A 25,225-nucleotide genomic window follows, 5' to 3' on the forward strand; every position below is an offset into this window, starting at 1 on the left:
AATGTATGTTACAATTAGGATGGGAACTGAATAGTCATTGAAATAGATTAAACTAAAGTGGATGGAGCGTTAAATGAAATGCATCGATTTAATTTTAAAAAAGATTGTGTTACGTATCTTTATAAACATGAGAAAGATTATTAACTTGCTTTTGTTGCATTTTAACTAATGAGGGGCTGAGGCACCTGTACATGTTACGCAGCCTCCATGCACACCCATTGCTCATCACCATGTTCCACAGCTGCCGAACATGGTGATGAGCAATGTCCTCTCAGCACAATATACCCTGTATTTCCTGGGCTTCCTATTGAGCTTCCTCGCCATGGTGCCCCTGTCCGAGAACAGCGCTGACTTACATGGGAGGTGCCTTCTTTTCACTGAGGGCATGTGGCTGAGCGGGAACTTCACGCTGGAGAGGTAGCACTTCACAGTGGATGAGTGATGTCTGGAAATCGCCTGCAGGTTCAGCGTAGGGATGGACATTGGATTCGATGGTTACTAACCATCAATGTTTTTGTTCCGATGGTAGTGTTTTTACCATTTGCCACCATCGAATGGAAATCTCTTGATGGTGTTCCGATGGTTGGGGCTTTTTTTAATTCCTGATAGCTATGCCTCCCCTGGCTCCTTCCCGGCTACTGTATCTGCATCAGGGCATCTCCATGAGTTCGTGGAGGCTGTCTCTCACTCTCTGTCTGCCTCAGACATGACGCTGCTCGGTCCCTGACTCCCTCCCCTCTTTAGGCCGCTGCTAAGCAACAGGGCACATTTCCATCTCTGTTTGGCTCTCACTGTCTCTTGCTGTTTCAGCACCCTGTGCTCCTATACAGCAACTTGGTGAAAGATTTTTTTTCTGTGACTGCTTCAATTAAATTGTCACTGCTTGGCTGCTTTTGTCACAGATGAACGGTTGATACACATAAATAAACCTTCCTCGACCAATGCTGTATAGAATATTGAAAACCCCACCAAAATCCATCCAGTGGTTCTGGAGATTAGCCCAAACAAACAGAAAGACCCTTAAACCTGGGACTTTATTGCCCGGGTATAAATCTTCAAGTTATTAAGTTTTATTATGTGATGTCATCCAAATCCATCCAATGGAAGGCCCAGAACAGGTTCCTTGGGTCAAAGTTCTGCCCGGCTCACTCCGCCGTGAGGCCTGACCAGGAACCCAACCACTCCTTTTGGCATCCCAGACCAATTGCCACCCCTCTGTAAAGTTTTAATCCAAATCTATCCAGTGGAAGGCTCAGAACAGGCTCCCTAGGTCAAAGTTCTGCCCAGCGTAAACTAACAGGAGGTCTAACCGAGACCCTAACCCCCCTAAACCTGTCCAAGATCCAACTGGATCACCTCATGTTGGTTTCATGATTGGTGCAGGGTTCTCCGAATACATAACCAGTCAGACAAACAAATAAACAGACCATTAATTTTAAATATAAGATATATATATATATATATATATATATATAGGGATGTAGTCAACTTACCTACAATCCGATTGTAAGTATAGCGGGCCGGGTTAGCTCTTAGCCGCGGGGAAGGAGAGTTAGGTTTAGGCACCTAAGCAGAGAGAGAGAGAGAGAGAGAATGGTATAGTATGTAGATCTACATTTAGACATTTATGTATATATAGAGAAGTGTATAGTATGTACATGTGCATTTAGATGAAGAGTATGTTCATATACATACATGTTTGTATATAGATTTTTTTCATGTTTATGTAAATAGTACACATATTCATCTAGACAGTGTGGCTTTGTATTTATTTGCTATGTATGTAGAATAGATTGTGTAAAGGTGCACATATTTATTTCTGTATGGGTTGGGTACAGGATCCCGGCGGTCGGTATGCCGGTGGTCACAAAACTGACAGCCGCATCCCAACAGTCAGAATTCAGACCCATAAAGGTAACACTAACCCTCCCCCCCGCAGCCTAACGCTATTCCCCCGTGTATCCTAACCCTAACCCCCCCCCCCCCTGGCAGCCTAAACCTCCCCTAGTGCCTAACCCTCCCCCTAACCCCAATACTTACCATCGAAATGACGGCAGTCGGGATACTGGCACTGGGACTCTGGTGCCAGTATTTTAAGCGCTGGCATCCCGACCGGGAGGGTGCTAACTACATCCCTTCTGTCTGTGCATGTATGTTTTATTTGCATGTATATGTTATTTATGTGTTTGTATGTGGTGTCTTCATATAAGTGGTGTGTCTTTACACAGGTGGTGTCATTCTAGATACTTATGTAGATCTAACGTAACGTAGATGAAGGCTTTGTAAACACACTGAGAATTTAGCTGTATGATAGGCAGATGACGGCAGCTAGATAGATGAATGTTTGCGCCTCATCTCATATACACACAGAATGACGGCTTTGTGAGCTTTATATTAAACAAGCAGTCAGGGAGATAACTGAACAAACCTAATGATGTAGCCTTCCTTTGTAATTGTCTGAGCCAATTCAGAACACAAATAGCATTCTTAATCGAAATAAACAATAAACTGTGCTTCTATTCTCTATGCCAAATACAGGATTGGCTGATTAATTAAAGGATGTTTCTTTTCATTTGATAAAGACTGAGGATACCATGACAGCAACCCACAACGTGGCAAAGCCAGCTAATATTGAAGAGCAGCTTGTCCTCCATGACCCCATACCCGAGCATACACCTCAGGAAAATAAAGACAGTGCTATTCATCCTGTGTTGAAATATATTATTTTCATTCCTTTTTTAGCACTTTTGCTAGGCTGTAGTTTGCTGGATTGAAAGTAGAAACATTTGCAGGTCAGAAACATTAGCCATTGTTCTTGTATTGCAAAGCACTTGAAAACAACGCTGTTTGGAAGTGAGCAGAATTGCTGAATTTTGTGTCGTTCTGTATTGTAATCTGCTCTGTTATTTTCCAAAACACTTTCAGCCCAGTCCTCATAGCGGAGACTGATTGTGCCACATCTCCCTATTTAATAAGATAATGTTCTCTAACACAGCTACCGCTGTTTAGCAGGAGGCGGCTGTTTTCCGGGCTGTTGGTAGACTGCAGTGCTGATGTGAACACGCCTGCTGGAATTCTTGCCTTCGGGCTGTGCTGTGTTTTCACATTGCCTTGTAAATTGTCTGCAGAGAAAAGAACAATGCAGCACATCAATTCTTACAATGGGCTGCTGTGTATTGTTTTGTTCAGTTTTTCACCAGCATTCTTACCTAGCATAAATGTTCTAGAATTGCAGTAATCTTTTAGCATGTTATAGCACTAAGGTATATCCGTAGAGCCTCAATTACAGTGATAAGGCTGAATTTTTAGTTATGCTTATTGGAACAATAACAAATCAGTTATCATTGCAATGAATTGCATTCATTATAAAGAATATCTCCCCCAGAGCGGCTGAGCTACACTCAGTTGGCCTGGCAACACTGGCCTGGGGCAGTGAAAGTTAATACTTTGTCAGACAGGTCTTTATGAGTCCCCCGGACTCTTGGAAGTGTGGGTGATCCTGCCACATCCAGACCAATTCCTAGTTAGCAACCATCGATGTTTCTGATTCGATGGAAGTACTTTTTGCATCGAATAGTGGGAATTTGATGGTTGCCAGCCTTCGGTTGCAGCTTTCCGATGCCCATCCGTTGGCTGGCTGTTAGGCGGAGCACACCCATGCACAGATTTACTGTTTTTCACTATATTGAACATTTGCCATAATGTAGTTAATGGGAATTCCATCTTCAGAGAAGTCCAGGCTAACTTGTTTCTTTTTCACCCTATTGTATACAACAACAGATAAACCCATATCTGAGCAACAAATGAAATTGCATCCTCCCAGCTTATATGTTGTACTGAATACTACAATTTAGCCCATTTATGGCCACAAAACAGTGGCGTCACTGTGGTTGGTGACACTCTGTGCACCTCTTCAGCCTGACACCCCTCTAAGTGTTATCTTTGCGCACGCCGAAGGGGGCATGGCTCACAAAGCCACGTCCCCAGTTGTATGACATTTTGGGGGGTGACTGTGCCCCCATTCTAGTCACGTTGGAAGCTTTCCTAGCACTCTGGTAGCTGCTGGGCGGCCCCCAGCCTCTCCAGACACAGTGTGGATGACCCGCGCATGTACGTGTCATCTATCATCGCTGCTTGGTGAGACTATGCGAGGGGGTGACTCCAAAATAGTAGAGCAGCTCTGCTATTTTGGTGTCGCCCCTGGTGCGGCCCACACACCCCTAGTGATACCACTGCCCCAAAAGTAATACAAATACTTTTTATTGGTGAATACAAGTTTATGGTCAGACTCGGTAAGCATCAATGTGGGAACTGTAGTGCGCAGAGGCCTACTTGGACTGCACTGCAACCAACAATTTTCCCCAAACTTGTATGTAAATGTTGGCGATGACGGTTATGGGATATACATTATATGAGGGGTGGGGAACCTCGGGTCCGGGGGCCGTATACGACCCCCTGAGTCATTTGGTGCGGCCCTCTGAGCTTTTTTCCGCTAGCCTCATCTGGCTACCAGGGTGCCTAGTTTGGCACCCTGCAGCCAGAATCTATGCAGCAGTGCCACCTGGAGCATCCTTAGGATGTGTCAGACGGTCACACTGCTGCCCTTACAGCTCCCCGGAGCATCCTCAGGATACTCCGGGCATTGCTGTAGTCACGGCGATTGTGGACCCGCCCCTGTTTGACATCACACGGAGGGGGCATGGCCTGCATTCAGGCCCTCAAATAATGTTATATATATTAAAATGGCCCTCGGACGAAAAAAGGTTCCCCACCCCTGCATTATATAGTCTCACTTTGTATTATAAGAATTGTTCATATAGGCTTTGAAAAACAAAGCAAGATAAATACTACCAAAAGGGTGGTAATTTCTACTCACTTCAACGGAGCACTCAAAGCACGGTTACAAAGTGCTCAGAGCATATTCATTAATGTATCTCAAAATTTCCTTGAAGCTTATCTGCTCCATTGGGTACAATGAGCTTTTGGAAACAATAATAGCACATGCATCCTGCTTGAAACAAAACACAATTGTGGGTAAACAGAAGGGGTTTGATGGTAAGGGCTGCTGGAATTGTGGTGGGACTATAGTAAGTGTAGCTTTTTTGTGTCTGCTCATTGGAAGAAGACTTTTTATAAACGTATTAGGCTTATGCTGCAGTTGGCTGAGTGTATTACCCATTGGTGACTGTCTGAGCCCTTCAGCAAGTGACACTTCATTCTTATCATCATGGAACAGCAGAAATATCCCCAAAACATATATATTTGTTATTATACCTATATTGCTGTCGTCGCTTTCTATGAGCCCCTGAAAATTTTACCAACAACCTCATGATAACCAAGACTAACAGGACTGCTACAGTATATCTGCAGAAGAGAGACTCCAGTGACCTGACAGTAATTTATCATTATGACATCTAGTCCCCACAAATGTTGTAGTAGTAATAGGCTTGCCATATCATCCTTTTAATATGGGACACATGAGAATTACACGTGTTCCGTGGCTGATTAAAAGCAGGTAAAATGGAGACTTGAAGTCAGCCACCCACAGAATGTGTGTTATTCACATGTGTCTTGAATTAAAGGGATGATATGGCAAGCCTAGTAATATATATTATAGTGACCACCGTAAAGGAAGGAAAAAGAAAACTGTATAAGGGCAGCCTGTCATAGGACATGCTCTTGTACAGGTCATGGGATTCCCTGCTGGCTTCAAATATCTTTATGGCCCTCTAAAGGCCTCATTAGTTATAATACAGTACTTTCAATTTAAAAGTATGGAAAAAATAATAATAAAATAACTGGAAACAATTTTGCTTCCCTCCACTATAACTTTTATCTTGGAAAGATGAAGATTTGTGAGAGTCTGCATGAGACTTGTCGGGTCATCTGGAGGGTCCTAAAAGGCAAACTGATTCCAGTGCCTACAGAAGATATGAGGAGAGAGATCAGTAATGGACTCTGTAGTATATCACTCTTCTCTGCCTTGGTGCATAAGATGGCAACTACACCCTGATATGGGTTCTCCCATAAAGTGTATATATGTCTTATAACTACAGGAAATTATTTTCAATTAACTAAAATATAATGATGTCATAGCCTAGGAAGGTCTTCAATCACCGGCTAAGCCATGCACCTTTTTACTGGAATGTGCATTAAAACTATATTCTAATAAATTGGGAGGCTGCCGTATTGCCTTTCCATGATGACAAGCATTGGAGAGAGATGACGAGATAAGGTACCAACCAATCAGCTCCTAACCCTCATTTTACAGGCTGTGTTTGAAAAATGACAGGAGCTAGTTGGTTGGTACTTTATATCCATCTACTTTATCTCTCTCCAAGGTTTAGTACATAGAACCCATAGTCATTAAAGAGTCATGAGTACTATGTAAGTTTGAACACAAAAGATAAAGCTACAATTCTGAAAGCTCTCATTCACACCAGTTGGAAACATTAACAACTGTTAGCAGGACCAGTGCAAGGTTTCTTGCCTACCCATCCCACTCACCCCCCACCACGCAGATACACACACATACCCCTCAAATTTGTATAGATGACAATCGGGACTTCTATGCGCGCTTACCTGAAAAGAGGGTGTGGTCCAACAGTAAAGGAGGCGTGGCCTTGCAGAACATTCCCCTTTTCATCACTCCGGGGGTGAGCCCAGCAGAGAAGAGCAGTGGTGAGATTGATTTCTCCCAACTTCCACCCACCGTAGGACACAGCGGCCCGCGGGTTGGACGGCGGGACAGTAGCTGAATAGCGGGACTCTCCCACCAGTAGCGGGACAGTTGGGAGGTATACGCACACACACCACCTGTAAAACTACCAGTGCCAGCTACAATTAATTTTAAAAGTTACATAAAGAGATTTTTTTATTTTATTATTAGTTTTTTTATGTTCTTCCCTGTAGGATACCCCTCTGCCACACATAAAGAGATTTTTTTATTTTATTATTAGTTTTTTTTATGTTCTTCCCTGTAGGATATCCCTCTGCCACACAAAACAGTCATTGTTAATATGCATACTATAGCAACAGCACAGTAGTACACTTACTAATTTACTATCTGTGAAGACTCCTTCTCATCTCTGAGAGGAAGAGGAGGAGCTAAGGAAACTATAGAGGAGGCTAGAGGGTGGGCGCCACAGAGTCAGCACTGATGACAGGCAGCCGGGCAGACACTGCAGGGAGAGAGGAGATCAGTATGCAGCGCTGCAGGTGCACACTGTTACAGTGACTGACAGCGGCAGCTTCGGCTGGCTAGAACAGCACCAGAGCCGCCGATAGACCATCACCACAGACACAGCACACAATGTTATGTATTTATCGGTGGTGTGTGGCGTCCTCCAGTGGCCAGTGCCCCTAGGCAGCGGCCTAATGGTAGAGTGGGCTGTTAGCAGCCCAGAGATAATGGGTCTGGTTCAGAGATATTTTGCTACTGTGATATTTTGCTACTGTTCATGTGCCAAGTGATTGGTTAGCGGTGGTACTTGCAATGAGGATTTTTGCACAAAGCGAGTTACAGGTAGTCAGCATTTGGGGAAGGTAACAAGGAATGGCTAGGAAAACGCAGGCGTTTTCTGTGCGTGCTCTAGTGAGCCTCTGCGAGTTTGTTTGCAGTTGGAAAACCCCCAGGCATCTTAGGTAAGACGCTCATTTTGAGTCAGCATAGATTTGCTCAGAGGATAAGTGCAACAGATGTTTGCACTATTTATACATAAGCGGCGGATGTGAGACACCAATAGTAAATGTCTCTGTGAGTCATTAGCATATTTTCACAAGTCCGAGTGACGGGCATTGTGGGCATCGCTGAATCAGATCTAATATTTGGTATCTCCTGCAGATAATCTACCCCTGGCATTATAATAGCCTTCAAATAAAAGGTTACTCAAAATATTGTTTTACATTTGTGTAAATATTGTTATATATCAAATGAATTAAAGAAAAAAGGAAAACTGTTAAAAAGTGTTTTATGCTTTCAGATACCACGGCAGTAGCACACAGAACGTGGGCATGCCACATATCATTTTAATTAGCAGAAGCTGAGTGTGCATCCTATTTGCGTCACTTTGCGAATAAGACACGTTTTAAGGGGAAAAGTTGCACGAAAAGATGCTCAGCGCTACCAAGTTGCGCCACAGCATGGCACGACTAGAATTGCTAGATGTATATGGGCACATCTGTAGACTGATATATGGAAATTTATAAGTATAGACAGATTGATCATTTACACTATGTTACAAGCATTTACGTGGCTTCACTAAAGTCTTTTAAGTTACGGTATGTGATATTTTATGTATTTATTTGGAAACATAACTAGGTAGTGTGGTGACATGCAGGGGTATTCAATATGGGAGCGATAACATCGTTTTTGCGTTAATATCGCACTTTTTACGTCATTATCGAAAATTTACTTTTACACCGTATTCAATTTCAAAGACTTATCGCAGCTTTGAAAAGTCTTTGATAAAAAAGGGGATAACTTTTCACCATTCACCAGGTGTCGAAAAAAAGTGCAGAATTGGGGTTTAGGGGTGCAGGCTTAAAAAAAATAGCCTGCACCCCTGGGAATGACATTTAAAAAAGAACTGTGTCAAAAAAAGTTTTTAAAAAAAATAGGGACACCCCAAAAAATTAATTTAAAAATTGGGGTGAAAAAAAAAATGGGAAAAAATTGTTTAACAATAGGGAAATAGGTTCAGGGCTTTTCTGCAAGTATGCGGCAGGTGTTTTCTAGAATACAATTATAGCGGCAGGTGCACAAATGCAGAATGTTTAAAAACTTACTTTAGGGACATCAAAATATGCTAGTACCCATTTTCATGTACCCCAAATTTGATGGGACCACTTAAAAAAACGAAAAAAATAACCTAAGTGCTCTTCTGCATCACTTCTTCAATGTCGGGAAAAAAACACCTGCTGCGGCTATTTAAATCTCCGACTTTCAATTAAAGGCTAAAACGGGGGTACCCATAGTGATCCCCCATGTTTTTACAACATTAGGGGGGTCTTACAATGTTTTTAAGGAAAAATTCGTAACTTTACGCAAATCCAACTGCGGAGTTTCCCGTTTTCGTTAATATATATTGAATACGGGTATAAGCGAGAGCGCGCCCGATACTTTAATGCAGGTAAAAACTCCGGTATGAAATGTTAACTTCGACAGTGAAGTTAATGTTTCATATTGAATACCCCTGATGGTCTCTATGGTGCGTTCAATGTGAAAAGTTAATGCAAATGAGCGAAATTGCTAACAGTGTGCAATTGTCTATATGAATGTGCAGCTGGTGTATGCATATGTGTAACTATTTCATTTTAATGCAGACAATATTACAATATTTTCATTTATAACGCACCAACATATTTCACAGTGGTATACATTAGGAATTTAACAATACATTTGTGGGAAGACCCTGCTTCCAAAGGTGGACAAAAGACTCAGAGGCATAGTTGCCCGACGCCTTCTTTAGCCGATACGCGCCACTCCTACTTAGTCCCCAGGCAATGGCAATAAATGTTGAGATGCAGCCAGTGGTGTCCTTGGCCTTTACAGGGGTTTGTAAACTAGGAGCCATAGGATCTGAGGGCCTCGTTCAGATACAGTATGCATGCTATTGCAGTGGCAGCTGTGATCCCACACAGAGCTGCTGTGCGAAATTATGCAAATATCGCAGATGCTGGGCTATGTATTGAGACGCCCAACGGGGCCATCGCAAATCCAACCATCTGCATGCACATACGCAGCCGCCTTCGCAGATCATTCGATAATCACCCAACTGAGTAGCCCTATGGTTGGCAGAATGGGCGTCTGAACTGAGGCTTCGGAACTACTTTATCTACATACGGGATCGCAGTTTAGACGCCCCAGAAACATTCACAACGCGTCTGTTTTTGCCACCAAATGGTCCCTGACTGGCAGTCACTGCGAGCAGCATCGCTAAGGTACCTTGGCGTGTGCACATTGCGACCGTGATGCATGCGCAGTTGGTCAATAATCGCACAACTGCGTAAATATCGGCTTTGCGGACATATCTGAATCAGGCCCTGAGTTAATAGAACAGAATACAAGTGTTCTAGATGGTTCGAGTCCTCCTCTTGTACAATCTGCAGTGATCACCTTCAAATAATCTGCGTGTGCTATCTTTATGTAACACTTGTCCAAGGAGAGGAACCCCTCCAATATTTGCTACATGAAGATCAGGAGTTTTCCATATGGAGACAATTACTTTAATGTGCATTATTCAGTGCTGCAGTTCGTGGTTTCAAGGCTTTGTATAATGTGTTGTATTCCTGCAGCCATAAAACTATCCAATGCTATTTGTTGTATTATTCACATGGAATCTACAGTTTTGTAACCTGGCATTTATACTTGCATTGATGTTGAAATTCTCTCTGATGGTTACAATATATTCACTGTTTTCATGTATGCATGGCTGCTTTAGACTTTTACCTTAGATGTGTCTATGGGGATTATTACTATCCCCATGATAAATTTATTTCTGCTGCTTTGTATTACATTGCAGATTTGTGATGTCAGTTCTGCAGTGAGTTGTTTTAGGTATGTTCTCTTTACTAGCACAATTGTGCTAAAGGCTTGACAGTTGGATTCAGGTAACTACACTGTGTAGAAATTTAAATAACATTTAGTCCAGCTGGTGTGGATTAGCTTCCTGACGTGCTCTTTACCTTCTAGCAAAGGAGAGTTTTAAACATCTATTTGTACGTGCCTTGGGGGCATATTCATCAAACGATAAATGACCCGGAAACAATGCGGATACGCTAGTTTGTGCATATTTAGGTTATTAGGCCATTCATCTCCAGGGGTCCGTATAGGACCACCTAATATTCAGCAAACTACGAAAACTGAAAGTTCTCGGAGTTTGCTTGTTCTCGGATCCCCGATCCTTCCTATGGGAAAGAGTTCCAGGGATGCAAAAAGGAATCCCTCCGCCACCTCCTCACTCCTTACCTAAGGTCACGCATGCGTAGACGCTCCGAGAGGGGAGAGGTAAGTAACGCAGCTACTTCTGTAGCTGTGCTACTAACCGCAGGGACAGCTGCTTTTCACAGCAGCTGTCCCCGCATCGGAGTAATGATAAATTGCTCTGGTGTAAAGTATCCCTCGCAGCGAGATGAATACTTAATCATCGAGGGCCATACGGCCCCTGATGATGAATAGGTCCCTTGAACACTTGTAATTCCCATTTTACAGGTGAGGCGTTTTCGGTGTAAGTGTAGGACGATACAGGTTTTTTTTTACGTTTATGTGCCAGAGAGGAGATATATCACAAGCTGCACATAAAGCAGTACAGGTTGAGTCTCCTATATCTAAATATTCCGAAATACGTAATATTCCGAAATACGGAAGTTTTTTAGCATGACTGAGATAGTACACAAACTTTGATTAAAGCATAAATTATTAAAACTATTGTATAAAATTACCTTCAGGCTTTGTGTTTAAGGTGTATATGAACATAAATTAAAGTCATGTATGCACACTAACTGTGTTTGAGTCACAAAATTATTGAAAATATTGTATAAAATGACCTGCAGACTGTGTGTATAAGGTGCATATAACACATAAATGCATTCTGTGTTTAGATTTGGGTCCCATTCCCAAGATATCTCATTATGGTATGCGATTATTCCAAAATACGGACTATTCTGATATCCAAAATACCCCTGGTCCCAAGCATTTTGGATATGGGAGACTCAACCTGTACTGTATGTAGAGTTGTAGACTATAAATTTACTAAGCTCCGTGTTTGCCAGAGATTGCAATAACGGGAGTTTTTCTGTATTTTCGGAGGTGAAGCCGAATCAGAAGTTAAGCCTAGGCCTGGGGTGCTCAGGGGAGGGGAACCCCTTTATTCCCCGGCCTGGGTTGATTCGTTTGGGATGTTTATTCTTTGTCCGGGGTGACCCGGTGAAGGGGTCCCTTGGCTGTGGCATTAAATTCCGGCTAGTTTGAGTTCGGAGCTGGTTTTATAAATACGGGGACCCCCACTCCTTTTTTCAGAATGTAGCCAGCATCCCGGGATGCAGGATGCCGACAATCAAAATACTGCGTCGGGATCCCAGCTCCAGTATCCCGACCAACGGCATCCCAAAGGTAAGTATCAGGGGTTAGGGTTAGGCACTAGGGGGAGGGTTAGTGTAAGGCACTAAGGGGGAGGGTTAGATTTAGGGTGTGGGAGGGGGATGTTAGGTTCAGGCACTAGGGGAGGAGGTTAGGGTTAGGCACCAAAGAGGGAAGGTTAGTGTTAGGGACCTTACCTTGTAGTGTAGGAATTCTGACTGTCGGGATGCCGCTGTCGGTATTCTGACTGGCAGCATCCCGACCGCCGGGATCCCATACCCAACCCACAGAGCCCAGTGCTGGTTCATAAAATACAGGGGACCCCTACACATTTTGTCCCCCATATTTTTAGAGCCAGAACTGGCTGGATAACTTAATTTCTATAAAAGCAGGTGAAAATGTTCATTTTCACCTGCTTTTATTAAGTGATGTAGACCCCTTAGACATGTTGAGTTTAAAAAAGCACTATAACATCTGAGAAGAGATGATGGAGAGATAGTTTAATATGTGAGCGAGGGAGGAAGGGGAGAGGTCAGGAAGGAAAAGTAGATTTGGGTATCTTTAGCATAAATGAGGTATCGTAGACCAAACAATGAGAACCTCATAGAAGGAGGTTTAGTGATAACAGAGAAGGGGATTAAGGGCAGCGCCTTTGGGGACACCAACAGGAAAAGGAGGGAGGTATAGTTAGAGATTGAAGGAATTGTAGAAAGGTAGAAGGATAGTTATGAGTGGGTAGTGAAAAGTGTTGGCAATGTGCGTACAATTAGTGGTTTTAGCAGAGTTAAATATACACACCAGTGGATTGCAAGATCATCCAAGAACCAGTTCACTGTAGCTTAACCAGGCAGTGTGGTTTATCATGCAAGTGGCAGTACAGCTGTACTCACTGTTACACTGGTAAAGGACGAGCATGGATCAGAGCTTGTAGCGGAGCAGGGTTTAGGGAGATCACTAGCAACTGTATACACAACATATAACTGAGCAGTTGTTTACATGATGGATCTGTTGTAATACTAGGGGTGCAACAAATATGGGACCTGCAGCTGAGCGGTCGAAGCTCCATAGTATATGTGTATAGTGTACATGGAGGTCTTTTCAGTATGTTCCTATGGAGACCACACATATCTAGTTATGCCCTTGGTTACAGTTGTAAGGTTTCTTAATTTTTTATGTCTTCCATATGCTGGCCATCTTCTGAGCAGCTATTAATATTCATGAGTATAAATGAAAAAGGGAACAGCCCATGTATTGGCAGGAGCATGCTCAGTGAGCTTCTGATGATTTTCCTGTAACATCATCAAGCTGACAACTTTTAGTACAGTGGCTCTAAATGAGGACATGAGTTCAGTGTCACATGAGCTTCTGTCCTAATCGACAGTTCATTTGAAGAATGTCCGAGGCAGTTATGACATAGAGAGGAAGAGACATCATGTTATTGCTGATTTCTCAATAATGACTTTGTGGATGACTGGTTGATCATTATACGTTAAATGTCACTCATTTTTGGAACCGTTTCGATAGCTGTCACATACATACCCTTCATGCTGTTCTATGATGTATATGTGCTCAATGCTGTTGTCAGACATTGAAGACAGATGCATGTAGAAAATACAACATTTCAGTTAGATGGGTGTCAGAGACATTGGATTAGTACTCCACCCAACTTTCGGCCGTAGCCCTCCTGACAGTACCGCCTTTGTAGATCAAATGTATGCATGAGAGTAAAATTATATAAATGCATTTATTGTGATGGGATATTTTTTTTTTCTCGGCATGGCAAGTCTGTCCCCTGGCTGATATAGCAGCCATGTCATAATCACAGGTACCATCTATTCAATTAGTTGCAAGCTGAAAGCGTAAAAGGGAAAATCAATTTCTGAACGGCTGGTGGCTCAGGGCAAGGACATAGTGAAGGAGACAACGTGCAGGGAAAACATATGAAGCTGCTCGGCTTGTTCATAAGCCCAGTTACTGTTCTGAGGGGGCTGGTCCATAGCCTCTGTGTTTTCCAGCTACAGGTTTCAGACTATTTGTTCTCTATGATGAGTATTTATTATCTGTCATCTCCGCTTTATGTCACACATAAAATATCTTTTCCTTGAATAGTGTCACAGGAATAAAGAAAGAAGGCATCGCCTTAGATTGTTTTCCAGTCTGTTCAGCAGGACAATTACTTCGTTCTGCGTCATTACAGATTATATTTTTTATTTATTTTTAATTTGCATCAAATGCCAGATTTACTAAATAATCTATACAGCTTAGACACAAGGCTAATCATATTACAGTATGACTAGGAAACCAAGCACAGACACATGTCATTGCAGTACCTGTCTTACGCTACGACACTTAGAATATTTGTATTACATAGGTTCTAATGTTGATGGTAGTTTATACCTGAAGCCCTCGTAACCGTAGGAGACCTCAGAGACCTTAGAACATCACAAATCTCTGGTGCATTTGAGGCTGTGGCTTGCATTTCAAAATGGACATTTAAACCTGTTTGGTAGCTGCCTGGTGCAAGTGACAGCCTTAAGCACCAGTAGATTTATAATTTAGAGGTTATTTAAAATTCCATTTCTAAGCGGTCAGTAGATATTGCTGTGTGGGAAAAGGTCTCATGGTTACCTGCTTGCAGCACACACAGGAGCTGATTCAGATCTGCTCGCTAGGATGCAATCGCACGTTCCTGGCCGATATTTGCGTTCTGAGCATGCGTATGCATCATATTGCGTGTGTGCGAACCACTGCGACAGATCAGGAAGCACTCGCTCGCTCAGCATAGACAGCCCAGTTGAATAAGTGACAGGAGAGGCCGTTTGTGGGTGGTAACAGGGGCAGGCCACTAGAAACGGGGGAGTGGATGTATGAACGCAGGCATGTCTGTGTGTTTCAACGCCGTTTCAGAGGCAGCATCATTGTACATGTCACCTGCTTGTATTTCACACTGAAGGGATCGCAATGCTTGCGGCCACGTATAGTCAACCTCAAGCACTGCGAGGACATCCGATGGTGCTCGATGTACCAATGTTTTCATGCACTTCCTGGAGATGACGTGCGCAAGTGGGCGTCTTATGAACGGCTGGTGGGCATCTGCATACACAAAGTGATCGCTCACCAAGACATAGTGGACGTGCTAATGCTTCCCGTGCGATTGTCTTCCTTGACAGGCGTGCGCTGGATTTGCATACGCTGGGAGCGAGCGGCCGCATCTTGCGAGCGGCTCTGGATCAGGCCCACAGTTCAATATATATTAAGATATACAGTATTAGTACTGTCTAATGGAGAATAGAGGGATTCAGGACCTCATTCAGACCCGGTCGCAAGCGCTCGCAACCGGGTCGATGTTTTGGTCCTGCGCACGCGCAGCGGCCGCACTGCACGTGCGCAAGCCCCGGAGCGAGAGACAAACTCTCTCGCTCCGGAGCTCACTACAAAAGGGCCGGCTGTCGATGTTGATCGACAGCTCGGCCCGTTTTGTAGGCGGGGCAGGGGGGTGGCTACACAAACGGAAGCGTTCCTGACGGAACGCTTGCCGTTTTGTGGGCGGCCGCACTGACAGCAGTGATGCCAGTGGGGAGTTTCCTGCTTGATCAGAGCAGGAAGCTCCCTGGGGCTTGTGATTGCCGAGACCCAACCTTAGGGTCTCGTCGCAAGCCCCGATGGTCGCGATGGTCTTGACCATCGCGACCATCACCCTGGTCTGTCACTAAGCTGTGGGTGGTAACCCTCAGCTTAGCAAGCGACCAGGAGGCCACACTAAAAAAAAAGAAGCGGCCGCCCTCAATCAGAGAAAGTGATTAATATCTTCCAGAAAGTTTTCTATTATTATTATTACTCATTACATTTGAGATCCTATATTTAGAATTTTCTAGTATACAAAAATGTTCTTCAGATTTCATGAAACACATTCAAGAACTCACCTTACTAGGCTTAAAATAAAACATAAACATAGGACTAGGTCAAGCTCTTCTTGGTAGGCATGGAGTCCAGGGGGTATATTTACTAATGTTCGATTTGTGTTTTGTGCGATTTCACATTCGGTTTTCATTCGATTTTACCTTTGGAGATTTACTAAAGGCAAAACCGAATGTCAAATTGAACATAAAACCGAATCCCACTCAAATCCCACCATCAGCAAAACATCTATACTTTTACATAGACCAACATACAAATCCCACATTTACTAATATTCTACATACAAATGATCTCTTGCTATGGTCACCTCCTCAACAAGAGGTCATTAGGGAAACAACATATAATGAAAAGCTCTGCATTTATTCACCCTTACAAAAAGGAATTATATATTATTTTTATGGTAACTTGATGGAAATGGTCCTTGGGTGTCAGAATAGCGATGCTAGAGATTGGTAGAAATATCCCCTAATTTCCCCATAGAGAAGAAGTTCATTGTGAAACTATTAGAGCAAATATCTAGTCCTGTTTCAATCGTAAACAAAGAGAAAGTATATGGAATGTATTTCAGATGTATAATACCACCAGTTCTAATTGTTGGAGATAATTTCACCAAAATGGCACATTCTTACATCTTTGGCGGACACACCCAAAAATAGTTTCCCTGAGATAAGGTGCATAATCATCTTAACTCACTGCTCCCTTGCCTGGTCTACAGAGACACTTTGTGCCTTTTAACTACAGTATGCCATCCAATCCAAGTTACAGAAAAACATTTGGTTGCACTAATCCAGTGGTCCTCAAACTTGGTCCTCAGGACCCTAAACAGGTCATGTTTTCCAGGTCACCCTTTTTTGAAAGATCCACAGGTGGAACTAATTTATTTGCTTGTGAATCTGTGAAGAGTACACAAAGAAGAAATACAGGTGCACAACTCCAAATTAACTGAATCTGTGAAGAGACCTGGAAAACATGTTTAGGGTCCTGAAGACAGAGTTTGAGAACCTGTGCACTAATCATATACTATCTGCAGTCTAATGTCTGATAATTACATTCAGCTAGTGCCACCAACTACTCTAGATTTAAATCTTTCATCTAGTTATTGTATGCATGGAAAAGGCCACCTATAAGCTTCACAATAGGAAGGATAACTTTGCCACAAATGGGGGTCCCCTTGGTTACTTTAAGAAAGACAAAGCTTATGGATACCCCAACCCTGTAGCTCCCCATTGAAATATCTTTGACCTGGCCTCCCATATTATTTGCATAAACATTGGCACAATCCTGTTATGGAATAATAGTGCTTATTATCTCCTGTACACATGTTAATTCAACAAGAAATGATCATCATTAATGTCGTGCGTGCATCCCCCTCCCTTTGCTTACCCCCTCTTACACTATAAAACTAATTTTATGTTAGCAATAATGGTAAAGAATTACAATTAATTGGATGTTCTTTTGTTTAGCTAAAATAGTATAAAATGCAAAATTATCTTTTTTTGTGCTGCAAGTTTTAGGGGTCTATTTACTAAGCAGTGTTAGGAGACAGAGTGAAAAGTGATAAGAATGTGATAAGGTGCCAGCCAATCAGCTCCCAACTGTAATTTTTCAAACACAGCCTGTGAGATGACAGTTGGGAGCTGATTGGCTGGCACCTTATCACTTTCTTATCACTTTTCACTCAGGGCCTGATTCAGACTCGGTCGCAAGCGCTGAGCGCTCGCAACCGGGTCGATGGTGGCTCAGAGTGCATGCGCACGACGGAGCCTGCTCCGTCATGCGCATGCGCGAGACCCAGATAGCGACGGGCAATCCGTCGCTCTGGGTCTCGTACCAAAGCGGGCGTGCTGTTGATGTTGAGTGACAGCACGCCCCCTTTGGTGGGCTGGCCAGGGGAGTGGCTGCCCAAACGGAGGCATTCCCATGTGAACGCCTCCGTTTGGGGCCGGCCCCACTGACATCACGAGTGATGTCAGTGGGAGAGATTTTGGCTCTGACACAGCCAAAATCTCTCTGGGGCTTGCGGCAACGAGACCCTACTACAAGGGTCTTGTCGCAAGCCCAATTCTCACGATGGTCTTGACCATCGCGACCATCTTCCTGCCCGCTCGCTATTGCTGTGGGTGGTCAGGAGGCCACTCTAAAAAAAAAATAGCCCGTCCCTGATTCAGAGCGAGCGCTCTGTCAGAGCGTCCGGCTCTGAATGAGGGCCTCTGTCTCCTAACACTGCTTAGTAAATAGACCCCTATATTTGATAATTGCTGTATATACAAAAGAAAGAGCAAAAAAATTAATTCCTGTTTCTTTGTGTATGGTGCTGTAATAACGACACCCAAGCGTGCCTAGGGGCTGAGCTGGATGCACTTGTGACAAGTTTCTATATAGCTTATGGTAATGTGAGAATCCGCCCATGTACTGTATGCTGAGTATCCATCATCTGCATGTGTTTTTACATCCTCAGCCATTATCATACGAATGACCACATGCGTCGGCCTACACCTACGACACTCCCATAAGATGGATCTGTTTCATGCAATCAGATGGTGGCTGCCCAATTACTGTCCAGAAACGTCCATTGTAAGGCAAGAATGGACAGATCAATGCGTCTTCACTTGCAATCTCCGCCGTGTGCACATTCATGGAGCGGTGCATGCATTAATTTTCTATGGCCTATTTCACACCTGCCGGTTTTTCCCATCCTGCAAAAAATCTGACTTTTTTTGCCGGGTGTTAAATTTAGTGATACATGGAAGCGATGTGTCATTTCGGACGGCACGGGCACCACACGGTCGCCGTGTTACAGCTGGGAATATCCACTGACTGATCATGGTCCATGGATCTATATGCTTCCCCTAAAAACAAACAAAAAAGAAAAACTGGCAAATATGCAAAATAAAAAAATAAATAAAAAACAACCCATCAGTTGTGCTGCAAGCCCACTCTATTTCACTTTCTTACATTTCTGTTAATGTGTTTATTCTCCCAATTAGAGTCCCCATGACAGCGATCTGCTGCAGATTGATCAGTAGCCACTGATCTCCCTAATGTTATCTGCAGGATAAAACAAATACTAGCCTGCCTGTATTTGAGGAACTTATTAGTAAAAAAAAAAACTTTTTTTTTTCCATTTTAAATGTTGTAATCCACTAGCTCCTTCCACAGCAAAATGAATTAATTCCAGGTCTCTTGCCCTACTGAGAGTTCATTTTCACATTTCATTTTCTCCTTCACTGGTCTCTTTTATGCCCCAGGATGTCTTAGGTTGGAAAATAAACTCAGGTAAAGTGGAACATATTTTCGTCTTGACTGTAAACGCCTTAAGGGAAGAGAGGGTAGGTTAACTATCTCATCCAATGCGTTGCTGTAGGTTGCAGAGTCTCTAATTAATTTTCATGATGCAGAGCTGGTAGATTCCCATCTCAATAAGTAACCATTCATCTACTGAGGAAAGAGGCCAGATGGTACTTTAGTGCTGTATTATGCAAAACACCAGGGAGATGAGTGGACTAATTCCTTTGTTGTGTTTTTGTGGATTATTGATAACAATAGAGAGTGGTAAATGTGCTCATTGCTATCTACTTAAATTACAAATTTATGGTATGCCTAAAGGATTTCCCCCCACGGATTTATATAAGATCAGATCACTGGTTAGTTGAATGGCTGCAGAATCATAGTTAGTGATTCTGGGCCTGATTCAGAGCCGCTCGTAAGCGGCCGCTCGTTCGCTCTGAGCGATGTTCTTACAACTGCGCATGCGTATGGGTCGTAATGCGCATGCGCAAACCAGTCATTGCAGTCGGAAATCGTGCGCTCGCAAAACAGCGAGGGGCTGCTAATTGGATTGACAGAATGTACCGTTTGTGGGTTGTAACAGGGGAAGGTGCTTGAAAACGGGGGAGTGGAGATCCGAACACAGGCGTGCCCAACTGTCAAAAGGGCGTTTAATGGGAGTGCATAATTAGTAAAGGAGCGTCATCGACCACGTCACTTGGTTGTCTTTTAGCCTGAACTGCTCGCAGTGATAGTGGTAAGAAAAACCTACCACAACCACTGTGAGCAGTTCAGATGCCTTTCGATGTACCCGATTAATCTAATAAATACTGGAGATGACGTGTGTTGCGAACGGCAAAGGGGCATCTTTACAAAATAGCGAGCGCATTTTTCACTCGCTCAGACATAGAGGCGTCAACAAACCGCAAAGAGTGAGCGCTCAATTTAAATAGCCGGCTCCTTTTTTAGAACGACAGTCCGCAAATAGCGTCTGGCTCTGAATCTGTCTGCTCTCATCCTATGGTGTCACGGCTGCACAGTGGTTACTGCTGTAATCTTACGTTCAAAATATCCATCCAAGATGTAGCATATATAGTATGTAAATTGTGTAGGCTGCCCATTTGCTGAAACCGTGCAAAAGAATTATTGGCTTATGACTAAACAACCAACCTAGTTTTGCTTTAAAAAAAAAAAAAAACTCTGCTTTTTAAATCCCATTATGGGAGGGAACCAGAGTACCATACCCAGAGGAAACCCAGAAGAAACCTGCGCAAACACGGGGATAACATACAAACTCCAGTTAGGGTACGGGTTGGAATCAAACCCATGACCTCGGCACTGTAAGTCAGCAATGCTAACCATAGCCCATAACATTAATTATTGTTTCTACCATGACCGACAATGACTTCATAGGTCTATTCTATGTGTTATACAAGTCACCTTAACAATTTTTTAACTAGTTAGTTCAAATGGAAAAATGTGCTTCATTCAAAAGTATTTTTTTGTTCTTTTTTTTATTGTTTAGAAGAACTATATTGTTTACATCTGTATTGTACTTCTCTTATAAAGGTCTTGTCTTATTACCGCCATGTGAAAAGACAGGGTAAATAAACTGCCTAGTACTTTACATTGTACAGCCACAATTTCACTGATAAATATACCTTACCATCTCGGTAATGTGCATGTTGGCTTAGTACTGTAGTGCTAGTGTAGTGCACCTTACACATCTGTGTTAGTCTGCATATTATACAGCCTGCAAGTACTGCCATCTGCCCGGTACTACCATCTGCCCTCAGCTGTCATCTCCTCCTATACTAATAGGGTATAGAGCATAATCAATTGTAATTATGTTGTCCAAGGGAAAAACTGCCTACTTTTGTTTTTATAAATGAGCTAAAATATGACTTATACAGTATGATTTATTTGTGCCCAGGAAAGCAGATATAATCCAATGTGTGGGGTAAGTGGGCAGTCTCATGCAGACAGTCTGCTGGTGCAGTCGTGTGGATAATACTTCATTTGGACTTAATAGCATTGGCAATTGTGGCCAATGCACATATTGACATTAGCAAATGTGTTTTACTTAAACTATTGAGATGAGCAGTTCAGTTTTGATAAAAAGTTGAACACACCCGAACTTTGGGGTTCAAAGTCCATCCAAATTCTGGCTCTAATCACTTTGGGATTCCAAGGAGAACCAAGTTCTGAGTAGGGTCTTCTCGGCAAGTTAGGAACTCGGGTGGGTGGGGGGCTAATTCAGCTGCACGCAGGCAGGGTTCCATCCCTGCTAATATGTAAATGCAGCAGGAGGTGTATGACACCCCCTTCTGCATTTGCAATCCCAGCACTGTGACCAAAGTCGCAGGCTGGGATCACCATCGTGACCATGGGTCATGATGATGGACGGTGCTGGGCCGCCGGCCAGCTGAGTAAGCCTCCGCTTACTCAGGCTGGCTGACTTGCAAGGCCAGGAAACTGTCCCCTGGTCTTGCCACTCCTGGAAAACAGAGTGGACATGCCCCCGTTTCTAGGAACCCTGGCTGTCCCTGCACCGCTCCTTAAATTCCTCTGCCTGTCAATCAGGCAGAGGCATAGAAGGGGCTGCGTGTGATCACCCAGGACCCGTTTTGCACATTCACAGAACGGGTCCCGTGTACACGCAGATACCCAATCATCGGGAATCTGCGATCAGCATTGAACATACGCGCAATGCTGAATCAGCCCCTCAATCTCAAAAACGGATCTTGCGTGGTTTGGATTGCATGTAAGTCCCTCCCTTGTGATTTCAGGTGCCATTTCACACAGGAGAATGTATGGAGAGGGTGTGAGCTGCATTACTACATACTAGTCGCCATTAGCGCATACATGCCTACCCTCCCGGTTTTCACGGGAAGCTCACGATTTTTCGGGTAACCCCCCGCAAACCTGGAAGGGTAGGCAGGTCTCCCTCATTCTGCCCACTTCCTAGTGAAGTGGGCAGAATGGAGAGAATTTCTGCGGCAATTGAGGGTCCCCATGTAGGGGGCGGGGCTTAATGACGCGATTCTTCATGAATCGCGTCATTTAGTCCCACCCCTATTTAAATTAGACCCAATCGCGGGTGTTTATCATGAAGGGGCGGGGCTTAATGACGCAACCCATCAGGCCCCACCCCCGTTGAGACCCACCTTCTTCTCCTCCCCAAGCTTCTCCCGAGGAGGAGGAAAGAAAGGTAGACAACTATGCATTAGCAGCAGCTGTATGTAGATGGAGTGGGCGGGAAGTGTGTAAAAGACTGCAGACATCTTGGTCACTGCGTATGTTTGTTTGTCAGATACTAGCTAGCTCCTGCAATCCAGTGCAGACATGCTCTTGTGTATGTTTGTTAGAGAAGTGAACTTAAAGTGAGCTGCATTTAGTTATAATTATTTTCCCTAGATGTCCTATATTCTTGTACACTGCCATGCCTTTGTCCTGCTGCTCTGTCGTTTACTTTAGCCAGCCAGCTCGCTGCGGCCTTTGGCCAGTATTGGTGAAAACAATATTGTGAGCTGTGAGGTGGACAACATTGACTGGAAATTAATGTTCTTGATTTTATTAATACTGTAGGAACAGAAACTGGTCCAAGTTACACGAGTTTAGCTGTTTTTAAGTTTTTATACATTTAATGGAAATCCAAAACCGAACCAAAACACTTGAGGGGGATTTTGCCAAAACCAAAACATAACGATGATTTAGAACTAAAACTGAAACATGGGGGTCTGCACACATCTCTATTAAAATGAATTAAATAATGCAAAATATAAGAACCTTTTTTTAAAAAAAAATTGACATTTCCATTGTAACATGCAAATATAACAAAATAAATCTAATAAATAAATACAAAGAGAAAAGTATTGAGAGGGAGGGAGTTGTATCAAGTCTTCTAAAGCGTGGACAAGTAGAGAACTTGCCCATAGTACCCAATCAGCTCTGCCTATCAGTGCATAGAATGTACTTGATCAATGCTTTCTAGAAGCTGATCAGTTACTATGGGCAACTTCTCGTCTTGTTCAGATACATTTCCCCCATAGTAACGTGATTTATACAAAGACCTAAAGTTTTGGCATGAGCTACTGGAATGCTAAAGGTGCCCATACACGGTGTGATGCACCGTGTAGGGAAACTGCCAATCCGACGGCAGACGGATCGTGCTGTCACCGCCAGCAAACGTGCGGTCCTCACAGACCGCACGAAATGCTGGCTTCCCCTCCTTCATCTGAATTGGATCGTGCATCGCATCCCAGATCAGATGTTTTGCAGGAAGACCTGGGAATGCGATGTACGACCCCACAGCACGATAAAAGGTACGATATCGTGCCCATACACGACACGATATAGCACCTATATCTTGCCGATCCGACGGCTCGGTGCGTATATCGTGCCGTGTATGGAGGCCTTAAGACATCTGTAAATGTATAAGATGAGAAGTGGAGAAGTTGGTCAAAGTAACCAATCAGCTATTAGCTATAATTTAATAGAATGTACTAGATAAATGATAGCTAGAAAATGAATGACAGTATGGGGTATATTTACTAAGTGCTGGTTTTTAGAAGTAGAGTTGTTGCCCATAGCAATCAATCAGATTCATTTTATCATTTATCATACCAATTTATCTAGCACTTTCTAGAAAATAATCGCTAGAATCTGATTGATTGCTATGGGCAACAACTCCACTTTTGAAAACCAGCACTTATAAATATACCCCTATGTATTAACAAAGAATGTCAGCTATACATTACAGTTCCAACATTTCCTGTGCTTCAGTACTGAGCTAGATACTATCTGAAAAGTTCCTTGTCATCTAAATCAAACTATAAGCAGAAGGAATACACTTTAGGCTGTGACATGCTCATTTTTTTAAATGAGAAACCAAACTTAAAGTTTAATTTGAAGAACACACTTTTCTTCCAAAGCAGCCACAGCCCCAACGGTATTGAGCTAAGTAACATTGAATGTCATCGTGTGTGGTGATTAGGCCCAGAACACTGAGGATTAATGTGATCTAAGTACATGCAATAGATTTTATGTGATAAGTGCATGCACAGATTTGTACAAGGTGAACAGTTTCTTGTATTTGTCCTTTACGGACAAATGATTTGCAAGTCAAATGCATATTACGAAAACTGCTGGTACTCATATATACCAATTAAGTTTTCAGACATTGTAATTACCTTTCATGTCTCTGCTTTATCTACAGCCTGAAGTACATGGTGAAACAACTTGAGAATGGAGAGGTCAACATTGTGGAACTGAAAAAGAACTTGGAGTACACAGCCTCGTTGCTGGAAGCAGTATATATTGACGAGACAAGGTGAGACTTCCACATTAATCACTTGCACATGTCACTGCCTAATATAGACAGTAAACAGCATTGCTGAGAAAAGATGGTGGGCCATTAACTGTAGAATTTTCTTAAAGCATCAGTCTTCTTCCTCTGCAAAGCAATTCTCGTGTCTGTGACAACTGACCACTGGATTTTCTTTTAGCTGAATCTGTTTTTTCCCCTGACATTTTTTTTTCCCTGACAATGTACCAGATTGCCTACTCTCCCGAAAGTGGGAGGGAGGTTCCCGATATTCCTGCTAGCCTCCCGCACCCCCCCGGAACAGTAGTCACTCCTCCCGCATCCTGCCCACTTCCTAGATAAGTGGGAAGGATACGGAGAAACTTACCTGCAATCGGGGGATCTGCAAGGAGGAGGCGGGGCCTAATGAAGCAATTATATGATAATTGCATCATTTGACCCCACCTCTATTTAAATATGCTTGAATTGCGGCATTTTGCTGCAAGTGGGTGGGGGCCTAATAACGGAAATCACCCGTCCCCGTCCCCAGCACCTCCCATTTGCTTCTCCTCTCTGGGCCTCTCCCACTAAGGAAATCATAAAGGTAGGTAAGTATGGATTATAATTATGTACATTTTTCAACCCAACACATCTAC

At 43.2% G+C, this 25,225-nt stretch overlaps 1 protein-coding gene across 5 annotated transcripts in view; it reads left to right on the plus strand.

Annotated features, from left to right (window-relative positions):
- The window catches only part of PDE1B (phosphodiesterase 1B), a 321,883-nt gene that overhangs the window by 222,760 nt on the left and 73,898 nt on the right, over positions 1 to 25,225 (plus strand). For all 5 annotated transcript variants that reach the window (XM_088469301.1, XM_088469300.1, XM_088469303.1 and 2 more), the window contains one exon: positions 24,483 to 24,596. In XM_088469301.1, the coding sequence (XP_088325427.1) occupies positions 24,483 to 24,596 (114 nt within the window). The remainder of the gene's footprint in view (positions 1 to 24,482; positions 24,597 to 25,225) is intronic.

The sequence above is a fragment of the Taudactylus pleione genome, unplaced genomic scaffold (assembly GCF_031769625.1).
Source record: "Taudactylus pleione unplaced genomic scaffold, aTauple2 ptg000089l, whole genome shotgun sequence".
NCBI classification, from domain to species: Eukaryota; Metazoa; Chordata; class Amphibia; order Anura; family Myobatrachidae; genus Taudactylus; species Taudactylus pleione.